General features: G+C 37.6%; 1 protein-coding gene across 1 annotated transcript; it reads left to right on the top strand.

Moving 5' to 3' along the window:
• The first annotated feature begins 10,812 nt into the window (after nt 1–10,812).
• Nucleotides 10,813–26,164, top strand: LOC132547979 (uncharacterized). Its single transcript, XM_060211795.1, has 14 exons — nt 10,813–10,945; nt 11,333–11,442; nt 11,694–11,834; nt 12,209–12,453; nt 13,052–13,130; nt 13,350–13,523; nt 13,655–13,728; nt 16,600–16,782; nt 17,150–17,323; nt 19,111–19,266; nt 22,885–22,962; nt 24,140–24,323; nt 24,756–24,955; nt 25,982–26,164. The coding sequence occupies exons 1-14, from the start codon at nt 10,813–10,815 to the stop codon at nt 26,100–26,102; spliced, it is 2,052 nt and encodes a 683-aa protein (XP_060067778.1). The 3' UTR covers nt 26,103–26,164.
• The last annotated feature ends 1,068 nt before the right edge of the window (nt 26,165–27,232 follow it).

The following is a 27,232-nucleotide window of genomic DNA, read 5'->3' as shown; positions in this document are numbered from 1 at the left end:
TCAGATATTGATTGGAAATGTTACCCTTAGGGACACGGTAGCAGTCTCAACATACACACCCTAGACGTGAGCAAGTTAGTAGATATCTGTAGCGTATAATTAGAATATAACATTTGTTCTATTAATGTATAATAGATTATGAGGTGAAACTAAATCTTTGCTGTTTGTCTGGGATATAATCTGTCGGGTTTATTCGATAGAAATTAGCTAGCAACAAATATTTATTGGTGTTTTTTGTTTATAAGACTGGACTGATTTATGTAATGACGACACTGTAGTGGTAATCGTTCTATGTCAATATGCCACACTGGCGGTGATCATGTTTTGTTAACACGACAATGTTCTGAGTAAACATGACAACGTATTGCTAATCGTTTTCTGTAAACACTCCTGTGAAATACTCGTGTTATGTATTTCCGGATAATAATCTGCAATGTACGTCACTAATATTATAATCGCCTGGCGTAGTGATACATCCTGTATGTTGTGTAATAAAAAGCAGTTCGTCAACATGGACACCACGTGTTTGGTTGTGTTATGTCTACCCCTGTGGTTTAGCACGCTGTCCCTACCTGTAGGAACATCTTATTAGCAGCAGACACAACAACTCGTACAATCATTAAATGTTTCAAAAAGGTTTAAAGATAAAATCTACTTACGAATGGACAACACTTCCTATAGCAGGTCAATTTTCAGAAATTTCTCAGATTCCCAGAATATATATCTATTTTCTGTTTCGGTTTCCCGTTTTTCTAAAATCAAGTATTAGGATACCCACACACATGAGGTTTGCGGTTTCTAAAAATAACACCAGTCATTGTGAATTTCAAAAGACAGAATTACACTACAAGTATCTAGACGTATATGTTTCTGGAGTCTAAATTGCTAATTAATTCTTTGTTAATACGACAATATTGTGGTAATCGTTCTATTTAAACACGACATTGTAGTGGTAATTTTCTCTGTCAACACAGCCATGTTCTAAGTCCACGCGACAATACTGTGATGAACATTCTCTGAAAGCAGACAACGTTACGGTAATCGCTCTCTTACCACAATAACGCAATTGTAATGTTCTACGTAAACACGACACAGCCGTGACAAACGTCCTACGTAAACACGACACAGCCGTGACATTATGTGACCAGCCGTATGTTATACGTAGACACAGCCGTGACATTATGTGACACAGCCGTATATATAGACATGACATTACGTACACGATGTTATATAGACATGACATTACGTGACCAATGTTACATAAACACGACACAGCCATCCTAAACGTAAACATGTAAACATGACACTGTAGTATGATCTATGTTATAGACATGACATTATAGTGGTAAACGTTATTGTAAATTCGACAATTGTAAAGAACATTTTATATACATAAAAATATACATGATCATAATATAGTGACTAATGTTATATAACACTACGGTGAAGATACGTACCCGCAAAACCATTAAATGTGACATTATGTGACCAGTATGTTATATAGACATGACATTATGTGACCAATATGTTATATACACATGACATTATGTGACCAGTATGTTATACAGACATGCCATTATGTGACCAATGTTATATACACATGACATTATGTGACCAGTATGTTATACAGACATGCCATTATGTGACCAATGTTATATACACATGACATTATGTGACCAGTATGTTATATAAAAGTGCCATGACATGACATTATGTGACCAGTTTGTTGTATAGACATGACATTATGTGACCAGTATGTTATATAAAAGTGCCATGACATGACATTATGTGACCAGTTTGTTGTATAGACATGACATTATGTGACCAGTATGTTATATACACGTGCTTGACACTATGAGACCAGTATGTTATAAAGGCGTAACATGACATGACATTATGTGACCACTACGGTGAAGATAAGCACTCGAAAAACCATAAAAGGTTTGAATATGAATAAAGATAAGCCCTACCTACGGATGGACAACTTTTTCAATAGCAGCTCAATTCCGGAAATTTTCTTAAATTACTAGAATGTATATCTGCTTTCTCTTCTAGTTCCTGTTTCTCCAAAATTATACTGTCGCTCAATCGTATTTTCACTTTCGATTTCTGTTATGAACCAGAAGAGGCCGAATGGTACTTAAATTAATGATCTTAACCAGAATCTAATAATGTAGTTTTTATCCAATAATATCATCCGGTATCCATTAAGTAACTTTTAATTTTTGATAACAATGACATGCGAAAGAGAGCAAATAAATTGTGACAATTCATATGATGTAACCAGTATGTTTAGAAGATACAAGGTGATTATTACAAATGTACAAAAGTGATTATATATAGCAGGTGAACATCGACAATGACAGTGCCAGTTAAGGCTAACTGACATCACGTGCGGCCCCCTTTCGTATATATACATGACATTATGTGCCCACTGTAGTATAACGACATGAAATTATGTGACTATTATGTTTTATAGACATTACATCATGTACCTAGTATGTTGTATACACTAGATATTATGTGACGTATATGTTATATAGACATGGAATTATGTGACCTGTATGTTATATAGACATGACATTATGTGACTAGTATGTTATATAGAGATGACATTACGTGACCACTATGTTATATACATATGACATTATGTGACCAGTTTGTTATATACACATGATATTATGTGACCAGTATGTTATATAGAGATGACATTACGTTTCCACTAAATTATATACATATGACAATATGTGACCAGTTTGTTATATACACATGATATTATGTGACCAATGTGTTATACAAATATAACTTAATGTGACCAATATCTTTTAGAGACATATTAAATGGACAGTATTTTGTAAATGCTATCACATTATGTGACCTGTATGTTATATAGACATGATATTATGTAACCAGTATGTTATATAGACATGACATGACATTATATTATGTGACAAATATGTTATATATGAAGTGACATGACATGAGATTATGTGACCAGTTTGTTATACAGACATGACATTATGTAACCAGTATGTTATACAGACATGGCATTATGTGACCTGTATTTTATATAGACATGACATTACGTGACCACTATGTTATATAGACATGACATTACGTGTGACCAGTTGGTTATATACACATGACACTATGAGACCAGTATGTTATATATACATGACATTGTGTGACCAGTATGTTATATAGACATGACATTATGAGATCAGTATGTTATATAGACATTACATTATGTGACCAGTTGGTTATATACACATGACACTATGAGACCAGTATGTTATATAGACATGACATTGTGTGACCAGTATGTTATATAGACATGACATTATGAGATCAGTATGTTATATAGAGATGACATTATGTGACCAGTTGGTTATATACACATGACACTATGAGACCAGTTTGTTATATAGACATGACATTATGAGATCAGTATGTTATACAGACATGATATTATGTGACCAATGTGTTATGCAGATATGATATAATGTGACCAATATCTTTTAGAGACATATTAAATGGACAGTATTTTGTAAATGATATGACATTATGTGACCCGTATGTTGTATAGACATGACATCACGTGACCATTATGTTGTATAGACATGACATTATGAGACCAGTATGTTGTATAGACATGACATTTTCTCACCAGTATGTTATATAGACATGACATTTTCTCACCAGTATGTTATATAGACGTGAAATGACTTTATATTATGTGACAAATATGTTATATATGAAGTGAAATGACATAACATTATATGGCCAGTTTGTTATACAGACATGACATTATGTGACCAGTATGTTATATAGAGATGACATTATGTGACCAGTATGTTATATAAGCGTGCTTGACACTATGAGACCAGTATCTTATCTTACATGACACGACATTATGTGACCACTACGGTGAAGATAAGCACTCGCAAAACCATAAAAGGTTTGAAAATGTATAAAGATAAGCTCTACTTACGGATGGACAACTTTTTCAATAGCAGCTCAGTTCCGGAAATTTTCTTAAATTACTAGAATGTATATCTGCTTTCTCTTCTAGTTCCTGTTTCTCCAAAATTATACTGTCGCTCAATCGTATTTTCACTTTCGATTTCTATTAAGAACCAGAAAAGGCCGAATGGTACTTAAATTAATGATCTAAACCAGAATCTAATAATGTAGTTTTTATCCAATAATTACATCCGGTATCCATTAAGTAACTTTTAATTTTTGATAACAATGACATGCGAAAGAGAGCAAATAAATTGTGACAATTCATATGATGTAACCAGTATGTTTAGAAGATACAAGGTGATTATTACAAATGTACAAAAGTGATTATATATAGCAGGTGAACATCGACAATGACAGTGCCAGTTAAGGCTAACTGACATCACGTGCGGCCCCCTTTCGTATATATACATGACATTATGTGCCCACTGTAGTATAACGACATGAAATTATGTGACTATTATGTTTTATAGACATTACATCATGTACCTAGTATGTTGTATACACTAGATATTATGTGACCAGTATGTTATATAGAGATGACATTATGTGACCAGTATGTTATATAGACATGACATTATGTGACCAGTATGTTATATAGACATGACATTATGTGACCTGTATGTTATATACACATGACATGACATTATGTGACCAGTATGTTATACAAAATAGACATGACATTATGTGACCAGTATGCTATATACACATGACATGACATTATGTGACCTGTATGTTATATAGACATGACATTATGTGACCTGTATGTTATATAGACATGACATTATGTGACCAGTATGTTATATAGAGATGACATTATGTGACCAGTATGTTATATAGAGATGACATTATGTGACCAGTATGTTATATAGAGATGACATTATGTGACCTGTTTGTTATATAGACATGGAATTATGTGACCTGTATGTTATATAGAGATGACATTATGTGACCAGTATGTTATATAGAAATGACATTATGTGACCAGTATGTTATGTTATATAACATGATATAACATAACATTATATGTGACCAGTATGTTATATAGACATGACATTATGTTATGTGACCAGTATGTTATATATAACATGAATGTTATATACACATGACATGATAGACATATGTGTGACCAGTATGTTATACAGACATGCCATTATGTGACCAATGTTATATACACATGACATTATGTGACCAGTATGTTATATACACGTGCTTGACACTATGAGACCAGTATGTTATCTTACATGACATGACATTATGTGACCACTACGGTGAAGATAAGCACTCGAAAAACCATAAAAAGGTTGGAAAATGTATAAAGATAAGCTCTACTTACGGATGGACAACTTTTTCAATAGCAGCTCAGTTCCGGAAATTTTCTTAAATTACTAGAATGTATATCTGCTTTCTCTTCTAGTTCCTGTTTCTCCAAAATTATACTGTCGCTCAATCGTATTTTCACTTTCGATTTCCGTTATGAACCAGAAAATGCCGAATGGTACTTAAATTAATGATCTAAACCAGAATCTAATAATGTAGTTTTTATCCAATAATATCATCCGGTATCCATTAAGTAACTTTTAATTTTTGATAACAATGACATGCGAAAGAGAGCAAATAAATTGTGACAATTCATATGATGTAACCAGTATGTTTAGAAGATACAAGGTGATTATTACAAATGTACAAAAGTGATTATATATAGCAGGTGAACATCGACAATGACAGTGCCAGTTAAGGCTAACTGACATCACGTGCGGCCCCCTTTCGTATATATACATGACATTATGTGCCCACTGTAGTATAACGACATGAAATTATGTGACTATTATGTTTTATAGACATTACATCATGTACCTAGTATGTTGTATACACTAGATATTATGTGACGTATATGTTATATAGACATGGAATTATGTGACCTGTATGTTATATAGACATGACATTATGTGACTAGTATGTTATATAGAGATGACATTACGTGACCACTATGTTATATACATATGACATTATGTGACCAGTTTGTTATATACACATGATATTATGTGACCAGTATGTTATATAGAGATGACATTACGTTTCCACTAAATTATATACATATGACATTATGTGACCAGTTTGTTATATACACTTGATATTATGTGACCAATGTGTTATACAGATATAACTTAATGTCACCAATATCTTTTAGAGACATATTAAATGGACAGTATTTTGTAAATGCTATCACATTATGTGACCTGTATGTTATATAGACATGGCATTATGTAACCAGTATGTTATATAGACGTGACATGAAATTATATTATGTGACAAATATGTTATATATGAAGTGACATGACATGACATTATGTGACCAGTTTGTTATACAGACATGACATTATGTAACCAGTATGTTATACAGACATGGCATTATGTGACCTGTATGTTATATAGACATGACATTACGTGACCACTATGTTATATAGACATGGCATTACGTGACCACTATGTTATATAGACATGACATTACGTGACCAGTTGGTTATATACACATGACACTATGAGACCAGTATGTTATATATACATGACATTGTGTGACCAGTATGTTATATAGACATGACATTATGAGATCAGTATGTTATATAGACATTACATTATGTGACCAGTTGGTTATATACACATGACACTGTGAGACCAGTATGTTATATAGACATGACATTGTATGACCAGTATGTTATATAGACATGACATTATGAGATCAGTATGTTATATAGACATTACATTATGTGACCAGTTGGTTATATACACATGACACTATGAGACCAGTTTGTTATATAGACATGACATTATGAGATCAGTATGTTATACAGACATGATATTATGTGACCAATGTGTTATGCAGATATGATATAATGTGACCAATATCTTTTAGAGACATATTAAATGGACAGTATTTTGTAAATGATATGACATTATGTGACCCGTATGTTGTATAGACATGACATCACGTGACCATTATGTTGTATAGACATGACATTCTGACCCTGAGCATTTGATCGACCATCAAGCGGAAACAGGATAATGGTTATCGAACTAGGTTATCCTTATGAATTTTCAGTTTATCTACAGAATTCACAGCCAACGCCTATAATTCCGTGACATGCTATATACCTAGCAAAGTTCGCGGCTCGACAGAGTGAAGCAAAACCAGAAAGTGACGGTGCTGATCACACCTTGTTATACTTATATCTATACTTACGTTCATTACTATTGTTATCACGTGTACAGGGTACAATGTATATTGCATTATACGATAATATATAATTGATAAACAAAAGGTTGGTATTTTATTGTTGAAAATTAAAATGTTAGGTAACGAGAACGAGATAGAGTGTAGGATGGACGTTCTGAAAATGACGTATCTCTAGTTGTTTCATAGCCATTAATGATAATGCAAAATATTAAAGCTTTATTATTTATTGTGAAACTTGCCGATGAAAAGGAAAAATTGACGTACAAATATTCGTTTTTGTGGTTATAAAATACTAGATTTTGTGTTTAATCAAAAACACATGTATGACATTGTTAACAAACAGCATTTATGGTTACATGGCTTGGTAACAATACATTTATTTTATATACGAGGCAACACTAAGCACATAAATGCCATAGATATAACATACATCATTTATATAATGGACAATGATATAATATATCATCATAGATACGTATATATATATTATATATAGAATGGATATATTAGACATTAAAACATTAAGCAACATTTACTGATGATTGGCTTTAAAGTTATCAAAATTTGATTCCGACATTTATCAAACACATTGATACACCGGCTCGTGACAGGAGGAAATTTCATAATTCATATTTGTTGTGAATTTCTTCTGTCTTTACATTCGATTTATACAAATTTGAAGCACATCACATCAAAGGTTATCAGTAGCCTTCAATTTCTATAAGTATAAAATATCATTATTCTCCTATAGTACCAAAATAAAAGCACCCAACCCTACCCAACATGTATACCTTCATACCTATACCCTCAACATGTATACCCTCATACGTATGCCCTCAACATATATACCTTAAAACGTATACCCTCAACATATATACCCTCATAACTATACCCTCAACATGTATACCATCATACGTATACCCTCAACATATATACCATCATACGTATACCCTCAACATATATACCATATACATATATACCATCAACATACCCTATATATACCATCATACGTATACCCTCAACATATATACCATCATACGTATACCCTCAACATATATACCATCATACGTATACCCTCAACATATATACCATCATACGTATACCCTCAACATATATACCATCATACGTATACCCTCAACATATATACCATCATACGTATACCCTCAACATATATACCCTCATACGTATACCCTCAACATATATACCATCATACGTATACCCTCAACATATATACCATCATACGTATACCCTCAACATGTATACCATCATACGTATACCCTCAACATATATACCATCATACGTATACCCTCAACATATATACCATCATACGTATACCCTCAACATATATACCATCATACGTATACCCTCAACATATATACCATCATACGTATACCCTCAACATATATACCATCATACGTATACCCTCAACATATATACCATCATACCCTCATACCCTCAACATATATACCATCATACCTAAACCCTCAACATATATACCATCATACGTATACCCTCAACATATATACCATCATACCCCCTCAACATATATACCATATATACGTATACCCTCAACATATATACCATCATACGTATACCCTCAACATATATACCATCATACGTATACCCTCAACATATATACCATCATATACATATATACCATCATACATATATATACCATCATACGTATACCCTATACCCTACATATATACCCTCATACATATATACCATCATACGTATACCCTCAACATATATACCGTCATACGTATACCCTCAACATATATACCATCATACGTATACCCTCAACATATATACCCTCATACGTATACCCTCAACATATATACCCTCATACGTAAACCATCAACATATATACCATCATACGTATACCCTCAACATGTATACCCTCATACGTATACCCTCAACATATATACCATCATACGTATACCCTCAACATATATACCATCATACGTATACCCTCAACATATATACCATCATACGTATACCCTCAACATATATACCATCATACGTATACCCTCAACATATATACCCTCATACGTAAACCATCAACATATATACCATCATACGTATACCCTCAACATATATACCCTCAACATATATACCATCATACGTATACCCTCAACATATATACCATCATACGTATACCCTCAACATATATACCCTCATACGTATACCCTCAACATATATACCCTCATACGTATACCCTCAACATATATACCATCATACGTATACCCTCAACATATATACCATCATACGTATACCCTCAACATATATACCATCATACGTATACCCTCAACATATATACCATCATACGTATACCCTCAACATATATACCATCATACGTATACCCTCAACATATATACCATCATACGTATACCCTCAACATATATACCATCATACGTATACCCTCAACATGTATACCCTCATACGTATACCCTCAACATATATACCATAATACGTATACCCTCAACATATATACCCTCATACGTATACCCTCATACCCTCAACATATATACCATCATACGTATACCCTCAACATATATACACATATATACCATCATATATACCCTCATACGTATACCCTATATACAACATATATACCATCATACGTATACCCTCAACATATATACCCTCATACGTATACCCTCAACATATATACCATCATACGTATACCCTCAACATATATACCATCATACGTATACCCTCAACATGTATACCCTCATACGTATACCCTCAACATGTATACCATCATACGTATACCCTCAACATATATACCCTCATACGTATACCCTCAACATATATACCATCATACGTATACCCTCAACATGTATACCATCATACCTATACCCTCAACATATATACTCTCATACGTATACCCTCAACATGTATACCCTCATACGTAAACCCTTACATCATAAACACCTACCCATAAAACGCATTGTTTTCGTGAGTTTAGTAAGCACAGTAACTCAGCTGTATTTCAGATTCTGCATGATCCATAATAAAGTCCAGCCTTATTAAGATATCACTATCAGATTTAATCGATAACTTTGTTTGTAAGGCAGGTTGTATCGGTGTGGTTACCATGGCGATACTTCAGAGCTAAAAACGACGGTTGTGTTTACAATCGAGTTTTCTTCTTTAACGAACATGCTGGAATGTTTATAACACATTGACTGTCCATTGTAATCACTGTTTTATTATTAATACAACAGAAAATTGTTTTCAGTGCTGTGAAACAACGTCTTGCTGCTAAGAAATGAACATTAAAGGGAATGTCATTCATTCATTCTTCGGCATATTGTGTATCTATTGTTAAGTTCATACGAAAAATGTTATTTATTTATGTGTGATATGGCAAACTCTGCAGCAGGGGGGAGGGGGTGTAATTTGTTCTAACCACACGAGTCAGGAATAAGAGTATGTGATCAAAATGTACACTCTTGTCTTCTCCTTTCTGAAGTTATCAAAACAATTCCAAATATGTCGAATTGCTCAATGTTCTTTTCAAAATGATATTTTGTGTATTTTTACAGACGATGACGATTGAGTCGCAGAAGAGACGTCATCGACGAGCAATCAGCGAAGGAGGCCATGATGCAAGAATGAGGATGAACTGTCGGAAACACAGACGGCCTCTCAGCATTCCCTTACAGCAGTTTGACTCTATAGGTACAGAGTGTGTAGCAAACTGCATCAGTATACCAAGAGTAGGAAATGTGTTAAATGTCATCGACGCAAAATTAAGTTATATGATAAAAAAATGACATACTGATAGACTTAATTATTCTCATAGAATCCTTGGTAATATATTTGATATCCCACTTTCAAAACCATATCACGCAGACGAAATTTTCTCAACAAATGTTCTTCGGTAGCAAATTAAAAATCATGCAAATATTACATACATCTTACAGTTAGTAACACTTTTAAGCACTAAAGCTAACGTCACCGCACTATAATAATGATATTCGTGAAAATTGTGATAGATATTTAACATTAGATGCTATTTCATCATGGATATATATGTATGTAGCCTTGATGTTGATATTCGTTCAGTCCTCAATGATGATGGAAGTATATTGGATGAGTTACGACCAAGCGCCTCCCAGACATCCATGGCGGCAGATCTCGGGGATGTTGCTACGGACGACTCCTTTCAACGGGAGGTAGGTTCTTGAAGAAGTACGAGATATGTCACCATTCTCTCTCTCAATTTAAATGAAGGTATCTCAACTGTTTGATAACGTTGATTTGACTGTATGTCTTACGCAGAGTAAAGAAACATCTGTTCAGTAGTTTACAGTTTCAATCGAATTCCTATCCTATAAAATATAAAGAAAAATATGTGTCTCTAAAGACAGTCTACTTTTTGTCCTATTATAAATATGAACTTGCCTATACGCTTCCATTCATGAAGGTTGCAGAGAAGACCAAACTATTTTTCATTGGAAAACAGGAAGCGGAAATAGAGGTGTTCATAGATAGGATTATAGCGCGTGAAGGCAACAAAGATAGAGCTTTACTACATGTGGTGTCAACCATTGAAAATGAACCAAGAGTGAGTACCACAAACATGATATATAAAGGTCTGATGTTTAATTCCGAGGCGGTGTAAATTTCGAAAATGTATTTTTTTTATTAATTATTTATTTTTTATCTTATTTTCATAATTTGCGTATATCTGTAAATATCAATAATGTCTCTGTCTTGATTTTGACTTTTTTTTCGATCGCTTCGGATGTGCCTCAGTCACCTAACAAGTATTGATATCTAGGCCTTTTGCATCACTGAGAAGTCTTGGAGGGAGGAAACAGCTGTATAACACAGTTAAATTCATTATTTGGATTTACAGTATCTAATGATAAATTTGAATGAAAATGTGCTATTCTCTTGCTATTTTTCATTTGTTTGTTTTTGTTTACAATCTTATAGGTACAGATGCTAGTCAACACCCTTCTCCATAGAGGAGCCAACCCTTCCGCCAGCGACCAACACCTTCGGACACCCTTACACTACGCCGTGGAGAAGAACTTCAAGGGTGTGTGTACAAAACTGCTGGAGCATGACGCGTGGCCGAATGCACGAGACCATGACAATATCATGCCGTATACGATAGCTTATGAGAACGGTAACGACGAGGTGGCATCTTTGTTGATACTGTACATGCCTAATAGCGAGTGAGTAAACCGTATGTAAACCTTTTATCTGAGAGTATCAACCACGTATTGATTCTGATACCAATTTCATTTTTAAAAAAAAACCGATATCGATACGCAATAACACATTGAAAAATACTTATTTTTTAATTAAATCAATAATATTTGAAAATTATCATTGAATTATATGGATGTGTACCATAGAAAGACAATAACAAGACATCTCGTTTGGTTCAAATATCATTTTTATTTACCCTTCGTTGTGCGATAACGCACGATTGTCGTTCAGTTTGTAGACAGGAAATCATTATAAAACGTTTCACATCGCAGCTATAAAAATGCAGTGTGTGTGAGGTCATAAGTGTTTTCTACTTAGATTTAACAAATACAGTTAGAGATCATTTACTGTTCTCAAGCAATTCCAAATCACTATGTCGATAAACTCCACGTTTATACTACTTAATGATGACACAATGCTATGATTTAATTGACATATTAGTATCTATTGTCGATGAAATCAGCAGCAGAACAATGGAAAATATGGCTTATGGAAATTAAATTCACTGTGTATTAGATATCGTTTTTCAAAGCACCATTCATTGTTTGTTACTGTCTTCAGAGTGAGGCAGTTATATACCAGTGATGGACACAAGATATCGGAGTTCAGTTTTCACACGCTTTTACAGAAAAACATGCAGGTAAAATTATCCTGATTACCTTAAAATGGGAAACGTCAACTACAGAAATGTAGTGTATGTGATATCAAAAACCAAACAATTCTTATTAAGTAATTTTACCTGGTAATAGAACACAATAAGATACTAATTATATCATTAGATAAAAATATATATACTAATTATCAATATGTATTATACGTCCCTGGTAATATATATACTAATTCTATAATTTTTCCACAGAAAACAGTTTTATCGGTATTAGATTGTATGATTGACCGTCGAAGTCCAAGCGGTCACCTGCGCGTGTACTATCAGGTGCTGGATGGGGACGAGGAGGGTAGGTCACCTCTACAGGAAGGTTTTAACAGAAATTCTAAGTCACCACTCCAAATTCTAGCCAAGGGAGGTAATAAGGTAAGACGTTTCCTTCGTGTTTGTGATTTATCGTCTGTAGATTTCATGTTTTTAATTGTCAATCACTCATCAATAGAAATGTCGTTACTTTCATAATTTACATGATAAGACGTGATTTTCCTTTTTTTCAGAATATTGTCTACCACGACGTGGTCCGTCTTCTTATCCGGCGAAAGTGGAAAGAATATGCTAGGTTACGCTTCGAGTAAGTTTACATCAAGTATGAATCGTACAATTTTCTGATTTGTCATTTGTTAATAGCCCGGGGATCGTATTCTTTATTGTAAACGAATGAATATACGGCTGCTGAAGAGCTACACCTGTAAGCAGAATAGATTGTCGTTTGTGTGACTGTGTGACAAATTTATGAAATTGTTGATCTTAATACTTTGACAGTGCTTTGTCTTGTAAAGTCAAACTGATCAGTGTTTATTCACCTAAAATATCGAATGATCATTGTTTCGGGATTTGGCCTTGTTTTATTGATTAGGAGGGTTGTTTTTTTCGTTCGCTACTATTTCGCTGATTACACTGTAAATAACAGTTTTCCAAACATCTTTAAATCTAGATAGAATCAAGCATTGAAACTGCATCATGCAGCTGTTTCATCCGTCTAGGACTTGTCAGTGATCGTAAGGGCCTTAACTGTTGAAACAGAGGAGGTGACTGAGGAAATCTTATTTTGTCAAGATAAATGTCAAAAGAAACGAACCTGATGGGGAGGTACGCTGGTCCACTGATTCAATACATTTAATCATTTTCATCATTGAACGATTTCGGAAGGACGTCAAATACATGTGTATGTTCTGAACATCGCCATAAATTATATCAATTAAATGGCATACAAGTTACGGTACATCCCGTAGATTATGTCCACCAGAAGTGTCTACAACCTTAGCTTGGTAGCTTGGAAAATATTGGTTTCAGTGACTGCTTCAGCTTTTAACAATGGAAGGTTTTACTGAGTAACGTATGATTTAAATTCTAAATTTCAAGCAAGGAAATGTTCAATGTAAGAGCCAGTGTTTGTCTCTTGTCGTAAAAGGATAGGTTCAGTGGCAAAAGTGTTTGTCCCTGATTGTACAAGGACAGGTTCAGTGGCAACATTGTGTCCCTGATTGTACAAGGACAGGTTCAGTGTCAACATTGTGTGTCCCTTATTGTACAAGGATAGGTTCAGTGGCAACATTGTGTACCTGATTGTACAAGGACAGGTTCAGTGGCAACATTGTGTGTCCCTGATTGTACAAGGACAGGTTCAGTGTCAACATTGTGTGTCCCTTATTGTACAAGGATAGGTTCAGTGGCAACATTGTGTACCTGATTGTACAAGGATAGGTTCAGTGGCAACATTGTGTACCTGATTGTACAAGGACAGGTTCAGTGGCAACATTGTGTACAAGGACAGGTTCAGTGGCAACATTGTGTGTCCCTTATTGTACAAGGATAGGTTCAGTGTCAACAGTGTGTGTCCCTTATTGTACAAGGATAGGTTCAGTGTCAACAGTGTGTGTCCCTGATTGTACAAGGATAGGTTCAGTGGCAACATTGTGTGTCCCTTATTGTACAAGGATAGGTTCAGTGTCAAAAGTGTGTGTCCCTTATTGTACAAGGATAGGTTCAGTGTCAAAAGTGTGTGTCCCTTATTGTACAAGCATAGGTTCAGTGTCAACAGTGTGTGTCCCTTATTGTACAAGGATAGGTTCAGTGTCAACAGTGTGTGTCCCTGATTGTAAAAGGACAGGTTCAGTGTCAACATTGTGTGTCCCTGATTGTACAAGGATAGGTTCAGTGGCAACATTGTGTGTCCCTTATTGTACAAGGATAGGTTCAGTGTCAACATTGTGTGTCCCTGATTGTACAAGGATAGGTTCAGTGTCAACAGTGTGTGTCCCTTATTGTACAAGGATAGGTTCAGTGTCAACAGTGTGTGTCCCTTATTGTACAAGGATAGGTTCAGTGTCAACAGTGTGTGTCCCTGATTGTACAAGGATAGGTTCAGTGTCAACATTGTGTGTCCCTTATTGTACAAGGATAGGTTCAGTGGCAACATTGTGTACTTGATTGTACAAGGACAGGTTCAGTGTCAACATTGTGTGTCTCTTATTGTACAAGGATAGCTTCAGTGTCGACAGTGTGTGTCCCTTATTGTACAAGGATAGGTTCAGTGTCAACAGTGTGTGTCCCTGATTGTACAAGGATAGGTTCAGTGGCAACATTATGTGTCCCTTATTGTACAAGGATAGGTTCAGTGTCAAAATTGTGTGTCCCTTATTGTACAAGGATAGGTTCAGTGTCAACAGTGTGTGTCCCAGATTGTACAAGGATAGGTTCAGTGTCAACATTGTGTGTCCCTGATTGTACAAGGATAGGTTCAGTGTCAACATTGTGTGTCCCTTATTGTACAAGGATAGGTTCAGTGTCAACAGTGTGTGTCCCTTATTGTACAAGGACAGGTTCAGTGGCAACATTGTGTGTCCCTGATTGTACAAGGATAGGTTCAGTGGCAACATTGTGTGTCCCTTATTGTACAAGGATAGGTTCAGTGTCAACAGTGTTTGTCTGTAATTGTACAAGGATAGGTTCAGTGTCGACAGTGTGTGTCCCTGATTGTACAAGGATAGGTTCAGTGTCAACAGTGTTTGTCTGTAATTGGTTCAGTGTCGACAGTGTTTGTCTGTAATTGGTTCAGTGTTATTATTCGGCTTGTTTTAGATAATCAAGGTAAGTTCGTTCTTAAAGGAGTAGCGTCCGATAATGTAACGGCAGAACATTGGTCGTTTTTGTTTCAACAGTTGATATATTCTTAAAGGCCTCTAGGTAAGGTTATCAATGGAACTATGCAAAACTGTGGGGGAGTTTTAAGGGAAGATTGTATAGAAAGATAAATATACAAATTTCTGGTTTCTTTTTCAATCTAACAGTAAAAAACATGAAAAACCCTGTTAGACGTGTTTTTTTAACAATTAGGTTCATGCATTCCGATGATAAATTAACATATATTTTCATCTTATACACGACCGGAAAGGTTTGAATTATTGTCTTTTCTTAAAGATCAATCTACTTACTTTTCAAGAATGAACTCGCTGGTGTATTTCGTCACCCTGGTTACGATGACGTTCTCGGCTGTTGTGGCCGCTATGTGTCCCGACCCACTTCAATACGATCTGCCACTCCAGATTGGGAGAGGTGTCTGTGAGGTGTGGACTGTCACCATCATACTAATGACTATCTTTCAGGAGGCAAACCAATTCCGAAAGTATGTACATTTGGTGTTCATTTAGGAAATTATAATATAGTTAAAGTTTTTTTTAACTAAATCGATCAGTTTCTTAATATAAACATATATACATATTGATGTATGTATTGCTGAGAAGATAGAAAATTTCATGCATTAATTTGCAGATATTTGTCCCCGTTCATTTCCGTGATGATACCTGCTAAAATATCGTTATATGTCATAAGCTTATACCGCGAACATCACTTCAATGGTTGGGTGTTTGATCGTTTTATTATAATTTCTCGATGGACATCATTGCCTGACTACCAACCCTACAATAACAAGAAAATGCCGACTTGTAAACAATAGCGAAATACTCAGTGACAAATGTTGGATTGCGTTACAGGCAACGACTAGAGTACTGGACGGACGCCTTTAATTGGATAGATATGTCATCGTCCCTCTTACTGGCAACAGCGGTACCTCTCAGATTCACGGAGAGGTCTGAACAGTGGCCAGTCTTTTCCATAGGCTTTCTGCTCTGGACGCTCCGCATTTTCAAATACGCTGCTGTCTTCAGGTGAGTATTAAACCAGGTGTGATTATCATAGACCAACGGTCTAACGTAAAAGATGTGGGGTTGCCATAGACCAAACACTATAGGACAGTCTAACGGTGAAGATGTGGGGTTGCCATAGACCAAACACTATAGGGCGGTCTAACAGTGAAGATGTGGGGTTGCCATAGACCAAACACTATAGGACAATCTAACGGTGAAGATATGGGGTTGCTTTAGACCAAACACTATAGGGCAGTCTAACGGTGAAGATGTGGGGTTGCCATAGACCAAACACTACAGGGCAGTCTAACGGTGAAGATGTGGGGTTGCCATAGACCAAACACTATAGGACAGTCTAACGGTGAAGATGTGGGGTTGCCATAGACCAAACACTATAGGGCGGTCTAACGGTGAAGATGTGGGGTTGCCATAGACCAAACACTATAGGACAGTCTAACGGTGAAGATATGGGGTTGCTTTAGACCAAACACTATAGGGCAGTCTAATGGTGAAGATGTGGGGTTGCCATAGACCAAACACTATAGGGCAGTCCATAGGCGAAGATGTCGGGTTGCTTTAGACCAAACACTATAGGACAGTCTAACGGTGAAGATATGGGGTTGCTTTAGACCAAACACTATAGGGCAGTCTAACGGTGAAGATGTGGGGTTGCCATAGACCAAACACTATAGGGCAGTCCATAGGCGAAGATGTCGGGTTGCTTTAGACCAAACACTATAGGACAGTCTAACGGTGAAGATATGGGGTTGCTTTAGACCAAACACTATAGGGCAGTCTAACGGTGAAGATGTGGGGTTGCCATAGACCAAACATTATAGGGCAGTCCATAGGCGAAGATGTCGGGTTGCTTTAGACCAAACACTATAGGACAGTCTAACGGTGAAGATATGGGGTTGCTTTAGACCAAACACTATAGGGCAGTCTATCGGTGAAGATATGGGGTTGCCATAGACCAAACACTATAGGGCGGTCTAACGGTGAAGAGCACGGGTTGCTTTAGACCAAACACTATAGGGCAGTCTATCGGTGAAGAGCTGGGGTTGCCATAGACCAAACACTATAGGGCAGTCTATCGGTGAAGATATGAGGTTGTCATTAACCAAACACTATAGGGCAGTCTTACGGTGAAGATATTGGGTTGCCATAGACCAAACACTATAGGGCAGTCTATCGGTGAAGATATGGGGTTGCCATAGACCAAACACTATAGGGCAGTCTATCGGTGAAGATATGAGGTTGTCATTAACCAAGCAATATAGGGCAGTCTAACGGTGACGAGCTGGGGTCGCCGTAGACCAAACACTATAGGGCAGTCTATCGGTGAAGATATGGGGTTACCATTGACCAAACAATATAGGGCAGTCTTACGGTGAAGATATTGGGTTGCCATAGACCAAACACTATAGGGCAGTCTATCGGTGAAGATATGGGGTTGCCATAGACCAAACACTATAGGGCAGTCTATCGGTGAAGATATGGGGTTGCCATAGACCAAACACTATAGGGCAGTCTATCGGTGAAGATATGGGGTTGCCATAGACCAAACACTATAGGGCAGTCTATCGGTGAAGATATGGGGTTGCCATTAAAATAATATAGGGCAGTTACGGTAAGGATGTGAGGTTACCATAGACCATTCAGTAAAAACAATTTAACGGTAAAGATGTGATTTAGGTTTAGCTACATTGTAGAAAAAAGTTTGCTGTTTATATTACTCTGATACCTGGTCCTATCTTGAATACATTTGATTGCTCTTATTCTATGAAAAATATTTTCAATTTCTGCAGACAGACAGGTGCATACGCCCAGATCCTATGGCGAATTCTAGCACATGACTTCATCCAGTTCACCATCGTGTTTACGGTGATCCTCTTGGCTTTTAGTGGCTCGTTTCTTTTGTCGCTTCGTGGCGATGGCTCGCTCAATACACACCAGGACACAAGGTAAGAGTTTCGTAATAAGGACTCGTTCAACACACACACAGATACAGGGTAACTGACTCGTGGTAAAGACCCGCTCAACACACACAAAGACACAAAGTAACTGACTCGTGGTAAGGACCCGCTCACGCACACAAAGACACCAGGTAACTGATTGGTGGTAAGTACCCGCTCAACACACACAAAGACATCAAGTAGCTGACTGGTGGTAAGGACCAGCTCAACACACACAAAGACACAAGGTAACTGACTCGTGGTAAGGGCCCTCTCAACACACACGGAGATACAAGGTAACCGACTCGTGGTAAGGACCCGCTCAACACCCACAAAGACACTAGGTAACTGACCCGTGGTAAGGACCCGCTCAACACACACAGAGACACAAGTGGTAAGGACTCGCTCAACACACACAAAGACACAAGGTAACTGACTGGTGGTAAGGACCAGCTCAACACACACAAAGACACAAGGTAACTGACCCGTGGTAAGGACCCGCTCAACACACACAAAGACACAAGGTAACTGACTCGTGGTAAGGACCCGCTCAACACACACAAAGACACAAAGTAACTGACTCGTGGTAAGGACCCGCTCACGCACACAAAGACACCAGGTAACTGATTGGTGGTAAGTAACCGCTCAACACACACAAAGACACTAGGTAACTGACTCGTGGTAAGGACCCGCTCAACACACACAAAGACACTAGGTAACTGACTGGTGGTAAGGACCCGCTCAACACACACAGAGATACAAGGTAACTGACTCGTGGTAAAGACCCGCTCAACACACACAAAGACACCAAGTAGCTGACTGGTGGTAAGGACCCGCTCAATACACACAAAGACACAAGGTAACTGACCCGTGGTAAGGACCCGCTCAACACACACAGAGACACAAGTGGTAAGGACTCGCTCAACACACACAAAGACACAAGGTAACTGACTGGTGGTAAGGACCAGCTCAACACACACAAAGACACAAGGTAACTGACCCGTGGTAAGGACCCGCTCAACACACACAAAGACACAAGGTAACTGACTCGTGGTAAGGACCCGCTCAACACACACAAAGACACAAAGTAACTGACTCGTGGTAAGGACCCGCTCACGCACACAAAGACACCAGGTAACTGATTGGTGGTAAGTACCCGCTCAACACACACAAAGACATCAAGTAGCTGACTGGTGGTAAGGACCAGCTCAACACACACAAAGACACAAGGTAACTGACTCGTGGTAAGGGCCCTCTCAACACACACGGAGATACAAGGTAACCGACTCGTGGTAAGGACCCGCTCAACACCCACAAAGACACTAGGTAACTGACTGGTGGTAAGGACCCGCTCAACACACACAAAGACACTAGGTAACTGACTGGTGGTAAGGACCCGCTCAACACACACAGAGATACAAGGTAACTGACTCGTGGTAAAGACCCGCTCAACACACACAAAGACACCAAGTAGCTGACTGGTGGTAAGGACCCGCTCAATACACACAAAGACACAAGGTAACTGACCCGTGGTAAGGACCCGCTCAACACACACAGAGACACAAGTGGTAAGGACTCGCTCAACACACACAAAGACACAAGGTAACTGACTCGTGGTAAGGACCAGCTCAACACACACAAAGACACAAGGTAACTGACCCGTGGTAAGGACCCGCTCAACACACACAAAGACACTAGGTAACTGACTCGTGGTAAGGACCCGCTCAACACACACAAAGACACTAGGTAACTGACTGGTGGTAAGGACCCGCTCAACACACACAGAGATACAAGGTAACTGACTCGTGGTAAAGACCCGCTCAACACACACAAAGACACCAAGTAGCTGACTGGTGGACTAGGTAACTGACCCGTGGTAAGGACCCGCTCAACACACACAGAGACACAAGTGGTAAGGACTCGCTCAACACACACAAAGACACAAGGTAACTGACTGGTGGTAAGGACCAGCTCAACACACACAAAGACACAAGGTAACTGACCCGTGGTAAGGACCCGCTCAACACACACAAAGACACAAGGTAACTGACTCGTGGTAAGGACCCGCTCACGCACACAAAGACACCAGGTAACTGATTGGTGGTAAGTACCCGCTCAACACACACAAAGACATCAAGTAGCTGACTGGTGGTAAGGACCAGCTCAACACACACAAAGACACAAGGTAACTGACTCGTGGTAAGGGCCCTCTCAACACACACGGAGATACAAGGTAACCGACTCGTGGTAAGGACCCGCTCAACACCCACAAAGACACTAGGTAACTGACTCGTGGTAAGGACCCGCTCAACACACACAGAGACACTAGGTAACTGACTGGTGGTAAGGACCCGCTCAACACACACAGAGATACAAGGTAACTGACTCGTGGTAAAGACCCGCTCAACACACACAAAGACACCAAGTAGCTGACTGGTGGTAAGGACCCGCTCAATACACACAAAGACACAAGGTAACTGACCCGTGGTAAGGACCCGCTCAACACACACAGAGACACAAGTGGTAAGGACTCGCTCAACACACACAAAGACACAAGGTAACTGACTCGTGGTAAGGACCAGCTCAACACACACAAAGACACAAGGTAACTGACCCGTGGTAAGGACCCGCTCAACACACACAAAGACACTAGGTAACTGACTCGTGGTAAGGACCCGCTCAACACACACAAAGACACTAGGTAACTGACTGGTGGTAAGGACCCGCTCAACACACACAGAGATACAAGGTAACTGACTCGTGGTAAAGACCCGCTCAACACACACAAAGACACCAAGTAGCTGACTGGTGGTAAGGATTCGCTCAATACACACAAAGACACAAGGTAACTGACCCGTGGTAAGGACCCGCTCAACACACACAGAGACACAAGTGGTAAGGACTCGCTCAACACACACAAAGACACAAGGTAACTGACTGGTGGTAAGGACCAGCTCAACACACACAAAGACACAAGGTAACTGACCCGTGGTAAGGACCCGCTCAACACACACAAAGACACAAGGTAACTGACTCGTGGTAAGGACCCGCTCAACACACACAAAGACACAAAGTAACTGACTCGTGGTAAGGACCCGCTCAACACACACAAAGACACAAGGTAACTGACTCGTGGTAAAGACCCGCTCAACACACACAAAGACACCAAGTAGCTGACTGGTGGTAAGGACCCGCTCAACACACACAAAGACACAAGGTAACTGACCCGTGGTAAGGACCCGCTCAACACACACAGAGACACAAGTGGTAAGGACCCGCTCAACACACACAAAGATACACGATAAGTGATCACTGAGACCATGTAGAGATGTCTGCTGCTTGGGGAACAACATCGGTATTCTCCTAATTTCCAATTTACTGAATTGCTAAAATAAGTTCTTTGGCCAGTTTCAGTGGAAAATCGACAAATCCATTGTTATTGGCCGAGTTTGATTGCAATATTACGACATAATATGATATATTAGATAATCAATACATGATGTACAAACTAAATTACAACAACAACAATCTATCTCCTTATCTTTGAATTTCTTAGTATTTATTACTTACAGTCGTCACATCAATGTAGTCTTAACCTTGTTCAATAGCTTTTGAATCTATTTACAGTTCATTCTGGAACATTCTCTTCCTTGGCGTCCGGATACTTATCGAAGCTGAAAGAATTATTGAATACACCGAGCTTTCGTAAGTTTATAAATATTTCATATTTTCATTTTATGTTATTTTCCCGTTACTCGTTACCCTATCTTGTATTTTGTATCTTTAAAGTAACGTTCTGATTTCTTCTTTGGATACATTAAATCAAAAACCAGTGATGAATGTATCTTACACCAACTTATAGAAATCGGTCAACGGAAACAGTGTAAGTACAAGATACACATGTATGCATTCCATACTCCACGAAACAGTGTAAGTACGAGATACATTATGCATTCCATACTCCACGAGACAGTGTAAGCACGAGATACATTATGCATTCCATACTCCACGAAACAGTGTAAGTACGAGATACATTATGCATTCCATACTCCACGAAACAGTGTAAGTACGAGATACATTATGCATTCCATACTCCACGAGACAGTTTAAGTACGAGATACATTATGCATTCCATACTCCACGAGACAGTGTAAGTACGAGATACATTATGCATTCCATACTCCACGAGACAGTGTAAGTACGAGATACATTATGCATTCCATACTCCACGAGACAGTGTAAGTACGAGATACATTATGCATTCCATACTCCACGAGACAGTGTAAGTACGAGATACATTATGCATTCCATACTCCACGAAACAGTGTAAGTACGAGATACATTATGCATTCCATACTCCACGAAACAGTGTAAGTACGAGATACATTATGCATTCCATACTCCACGAAACAGTGTAAGTACGAGATACAGTATGCATTCCATACTCCACGAAACAGTGTAAGTACGAGATACATTATGCATTCCATACTCCACGAGACAGTGTAAGTACGAGATACATTATGCATTCCATACTCCACGAGACAGTGTAAGTACGAGATACATTATGCATTCCATACTCCACGAAACAGTGTAAGTACGAGATACATTATGCATTCCATACTCCACGAAACAGTGTAAGTACGAGATACATTATGCATTCCATACTCCACGAAACAGTGTAAGTACGAGATACATTATGCATTCCATACTCCACGAAACAGTGTAAGTACGAGATACATTATGCATTCCATACTCCACGAAACAGTGTAAGTACGAGATACATTATGCATTCCATACTCCACGAGACAGTTTAAGTACGAGATACATTATGCATTCCATACTCCACACATATAAACTATCTTGGTTTTATATCCTTTGTCAGACCAATGAGCTGCCTCCTGATGGTCCTGTTTCTGTTCACGTGCTGTGTTGTCTTGCTTAATATCCTCATTGCTCAACTCAGCGACACATACCAGCACGTGCAGCAAGACGCACAAAGAGGGTTAGAGGTCAATAGGGCGTGGATAGTCGCTCGAGTGGAACTCAACAGTTTCATACTTGGAAAGGTACCGATCTACTTTGTCAATATGTCACTATGCGATCATATATAATAACATGTTACAATCTCTTTTTTTAAATTGTCTTTGAAAAACTTTATTAATAACCGTATCTTTGGCGATCCAAATCAACATCGAGACATTAAAGGCTTTTAAGATGTCCACCTTTACGACTAACCTGGGCAGGTGATAGAGAATAGATTCTTCAGAATATGTCTGACGTTACATGTCGCAAGATACAACTAATTATGGGGCACCCTGGTGTCTTCTATTTAGGGAACATCAGAGAGACAAAGAATAAGACATACTGCATTCCACTGTATGTTTGCAGTTGGTAAACAAATATGGGACCCCCTCCAGAATTGAGGTTCTTTTTCCTGTCTCCTTCTAAAGGGACATTAAAGACATAGTCAAACTTTTCGTGAATATTCATATTTACAGGATCACCGTACCAATTACTATAAGGATTACGAGGATATCTGTGATATAAAACATGTACTGGAGCGCTGGGAAACCCCGCCATTGAACGAAATGAACAAAAACATTCAGGATATCTGGGACTCCCTTCAGTCACACAAACTCAATGTACTCACTGTACACAACAGACTGGCACGCCAGGAAACAGCCCTACTCAAGTTGCAGTGAGTCATTATGTGTTAAACCTCTTTTCAAGTGTCAGGATTTCGCCCATGATGCATTGTTGTACCCTACGTAATACCTCTGTAAACTGCTCACATTTTTTCAATATCCTTTTAAAACGTATCAAAATTTACATTACGGGTGTCGTCGAGGAAACAGAAGACGTTTACTCTTCCGGATCACCTGGTCTCGTTCTCCTTGTACTTTTCCATTTTAGTGTTCGTGTAAATCTTTCTTTTGATCGTATTATGTTGACACGTTGGTATTTTCTCGGTTTTAATTGGGTTCTTTTAAGAACACAGTTGCTATTATGCGTTAAAAAGCTTTTTTAGTATTCAATATAGTCATTGTTTCATTCTACATTGTAGTACAAACAAGGTCCAATTCACTTACGAATACCTTGAATTATTTTATGGGAATGACTTTATGCAATATGTAAATAAATGTACTTTGCGTTGGAACTTTAATTCCTTTCTGTATATGAAAAAAATATACGTAAATTCTAATTACCTGTAGACAATTTAACATCTACATAAATTAAGCCTTCATTTGGTGAGTAGTAACGTTGTAAATGATGCACATAGTGTGGATGTCATTCATAGGGATTATATGACACAGATGTTTTTTTAACTGAATTTATCTGTAGTTAACAATCGCCGCCATCTTTTTACATTATGAATATGTATGATCTTGAAGTCAAACAAGAAAGTCCATGGCTATTCACATAGGTGTATCGTGACTGCAAGGAACGACAACTGTGGTAGAAATTGAAAACGACAGTAATTATAACCAAGGATTGCATTGGTCAAACATTTCACTCAGGAATGCGTTTTGTCCTGAGCCAGAAACCTCATCACATGAAAGACAACCAGCCAGATATTTTGGTTTTAGAAATATCGCTCTTCGGTCTCAATTCATTTTGTTTCTTTATGTATCCAGTAAACCTGAAAAGGGCATTCTCAGTTTCCATTAATGTGCATATGTCGTTGTTATTATAATGTTATTTTTTGTCTTTTTATTATTTGCAGAGAGAATGTTCAAAACATCCTTGAGATTCTGCAGTCGAAATCTACTGCCCACTCGACTCCTAGCGGCGACCAAGCCGAAGGACCCGAAACGAGTTTAAGTGACGTAACATTTGAAAACTGAGAAAATTGGTTATCGTTGTTATTCTCAATTAATGAAATTATCAGCATTATATTTTATAACAAAGTGGCTTTCATTTCCATTAAATGATATTTCAATAAAATTTATATATATTTTTTATCGTCTCTTTTGTTAAAAGCATGACCCGAATGACCTGTTTATTATAACTGTATTTGTTTACCCTTTCGATCATTGAATCGCCTAAATACATAACAATGAAAGGTGAACAAGGCAAGTCGTCCCAGTCGGAATAAACATAGTCATGTTTTTATTTATCTTGTTTATAATGATACTACAAAGTATCAACTTTGTACCTCATTTAAGAACATTCTACAGACATGCTTAACTTACATCAAATCAAACCTCATACAGTAAATACCAAAACATATGTGCTAACAAAACACATGCGAAGAAAATAAAATGAAGTTTAAGAAAAAACGTAAATCTGAAATACGCTGTTCAAACTCGCTTTGTTTAACATAAGCATGCAGTTGTACAGCAGACATGGCGCCTCCGCCATCATTGAAATATGTTTACATGTGGGACAGTAAATTCAAAGCTGGTAAGGTATGTTTACATGTGAGACAATAAATTCAAAGTTATTAAGATATGTTTACATGTGTGACAGTAAATTCAAAGTTGGTAAGATATGTTTACATGTGTGACAGTAAATTCAAAGTTGGTAAAATATGTTTACATGTGGGACAGTAAATTCAAAAATGGAAAAAAAAACTTATATGAAAGAGGAAAAACGGTCAGACAACTCCGGCAACCCAAGTGTTTGAGGTTAAAAAAATGTATCCCATGGATACCACACTTGCTGCCATCTGAACAACAGGCTGAGCATCTGAATTGTGCTAAAGCAAACTTTTAAACTTCTGGTCAGTAACTCAAGAAAACTATCTTCTATATTACAGCGGACGAGACGTGACTGTACTGTTTTGAACCACAAAGGTGCAAATTACACAATTCTTGACCGCATTGCCCCAAACATCAAATAATATTTTACATTGAATACTTTTAAAATGTACCAACCTATTTTAAGCAGATATTGGTAAAAAATCAACAAAATACCAACATGGCAACATAATTATAATTCATAAAACTAGGGCAAAATATGAACAAAAGAAAGA

This window comes from Ylistrum balloti, unplaced genomic scaffold (assembly GCF_031769215.1).
Source record: "Ylistrum balloti isolate Yb309-2 unplaced genomic scaffold, AGI_CSIRO_Ybal_v1 Utg369992, whole genome shotgun sequence".
NCBI lineage: Eukaryota > Metazoa > Mollusca > Bivalvia > Pectinida > Pectinidae > Ylistrum > Ylistrum balloti.
The sequence above is the reverse complement of the archived record's forward strand: the minus strand, read 5'-3'. Positions and strand labels throughout refer to the sequence as shown.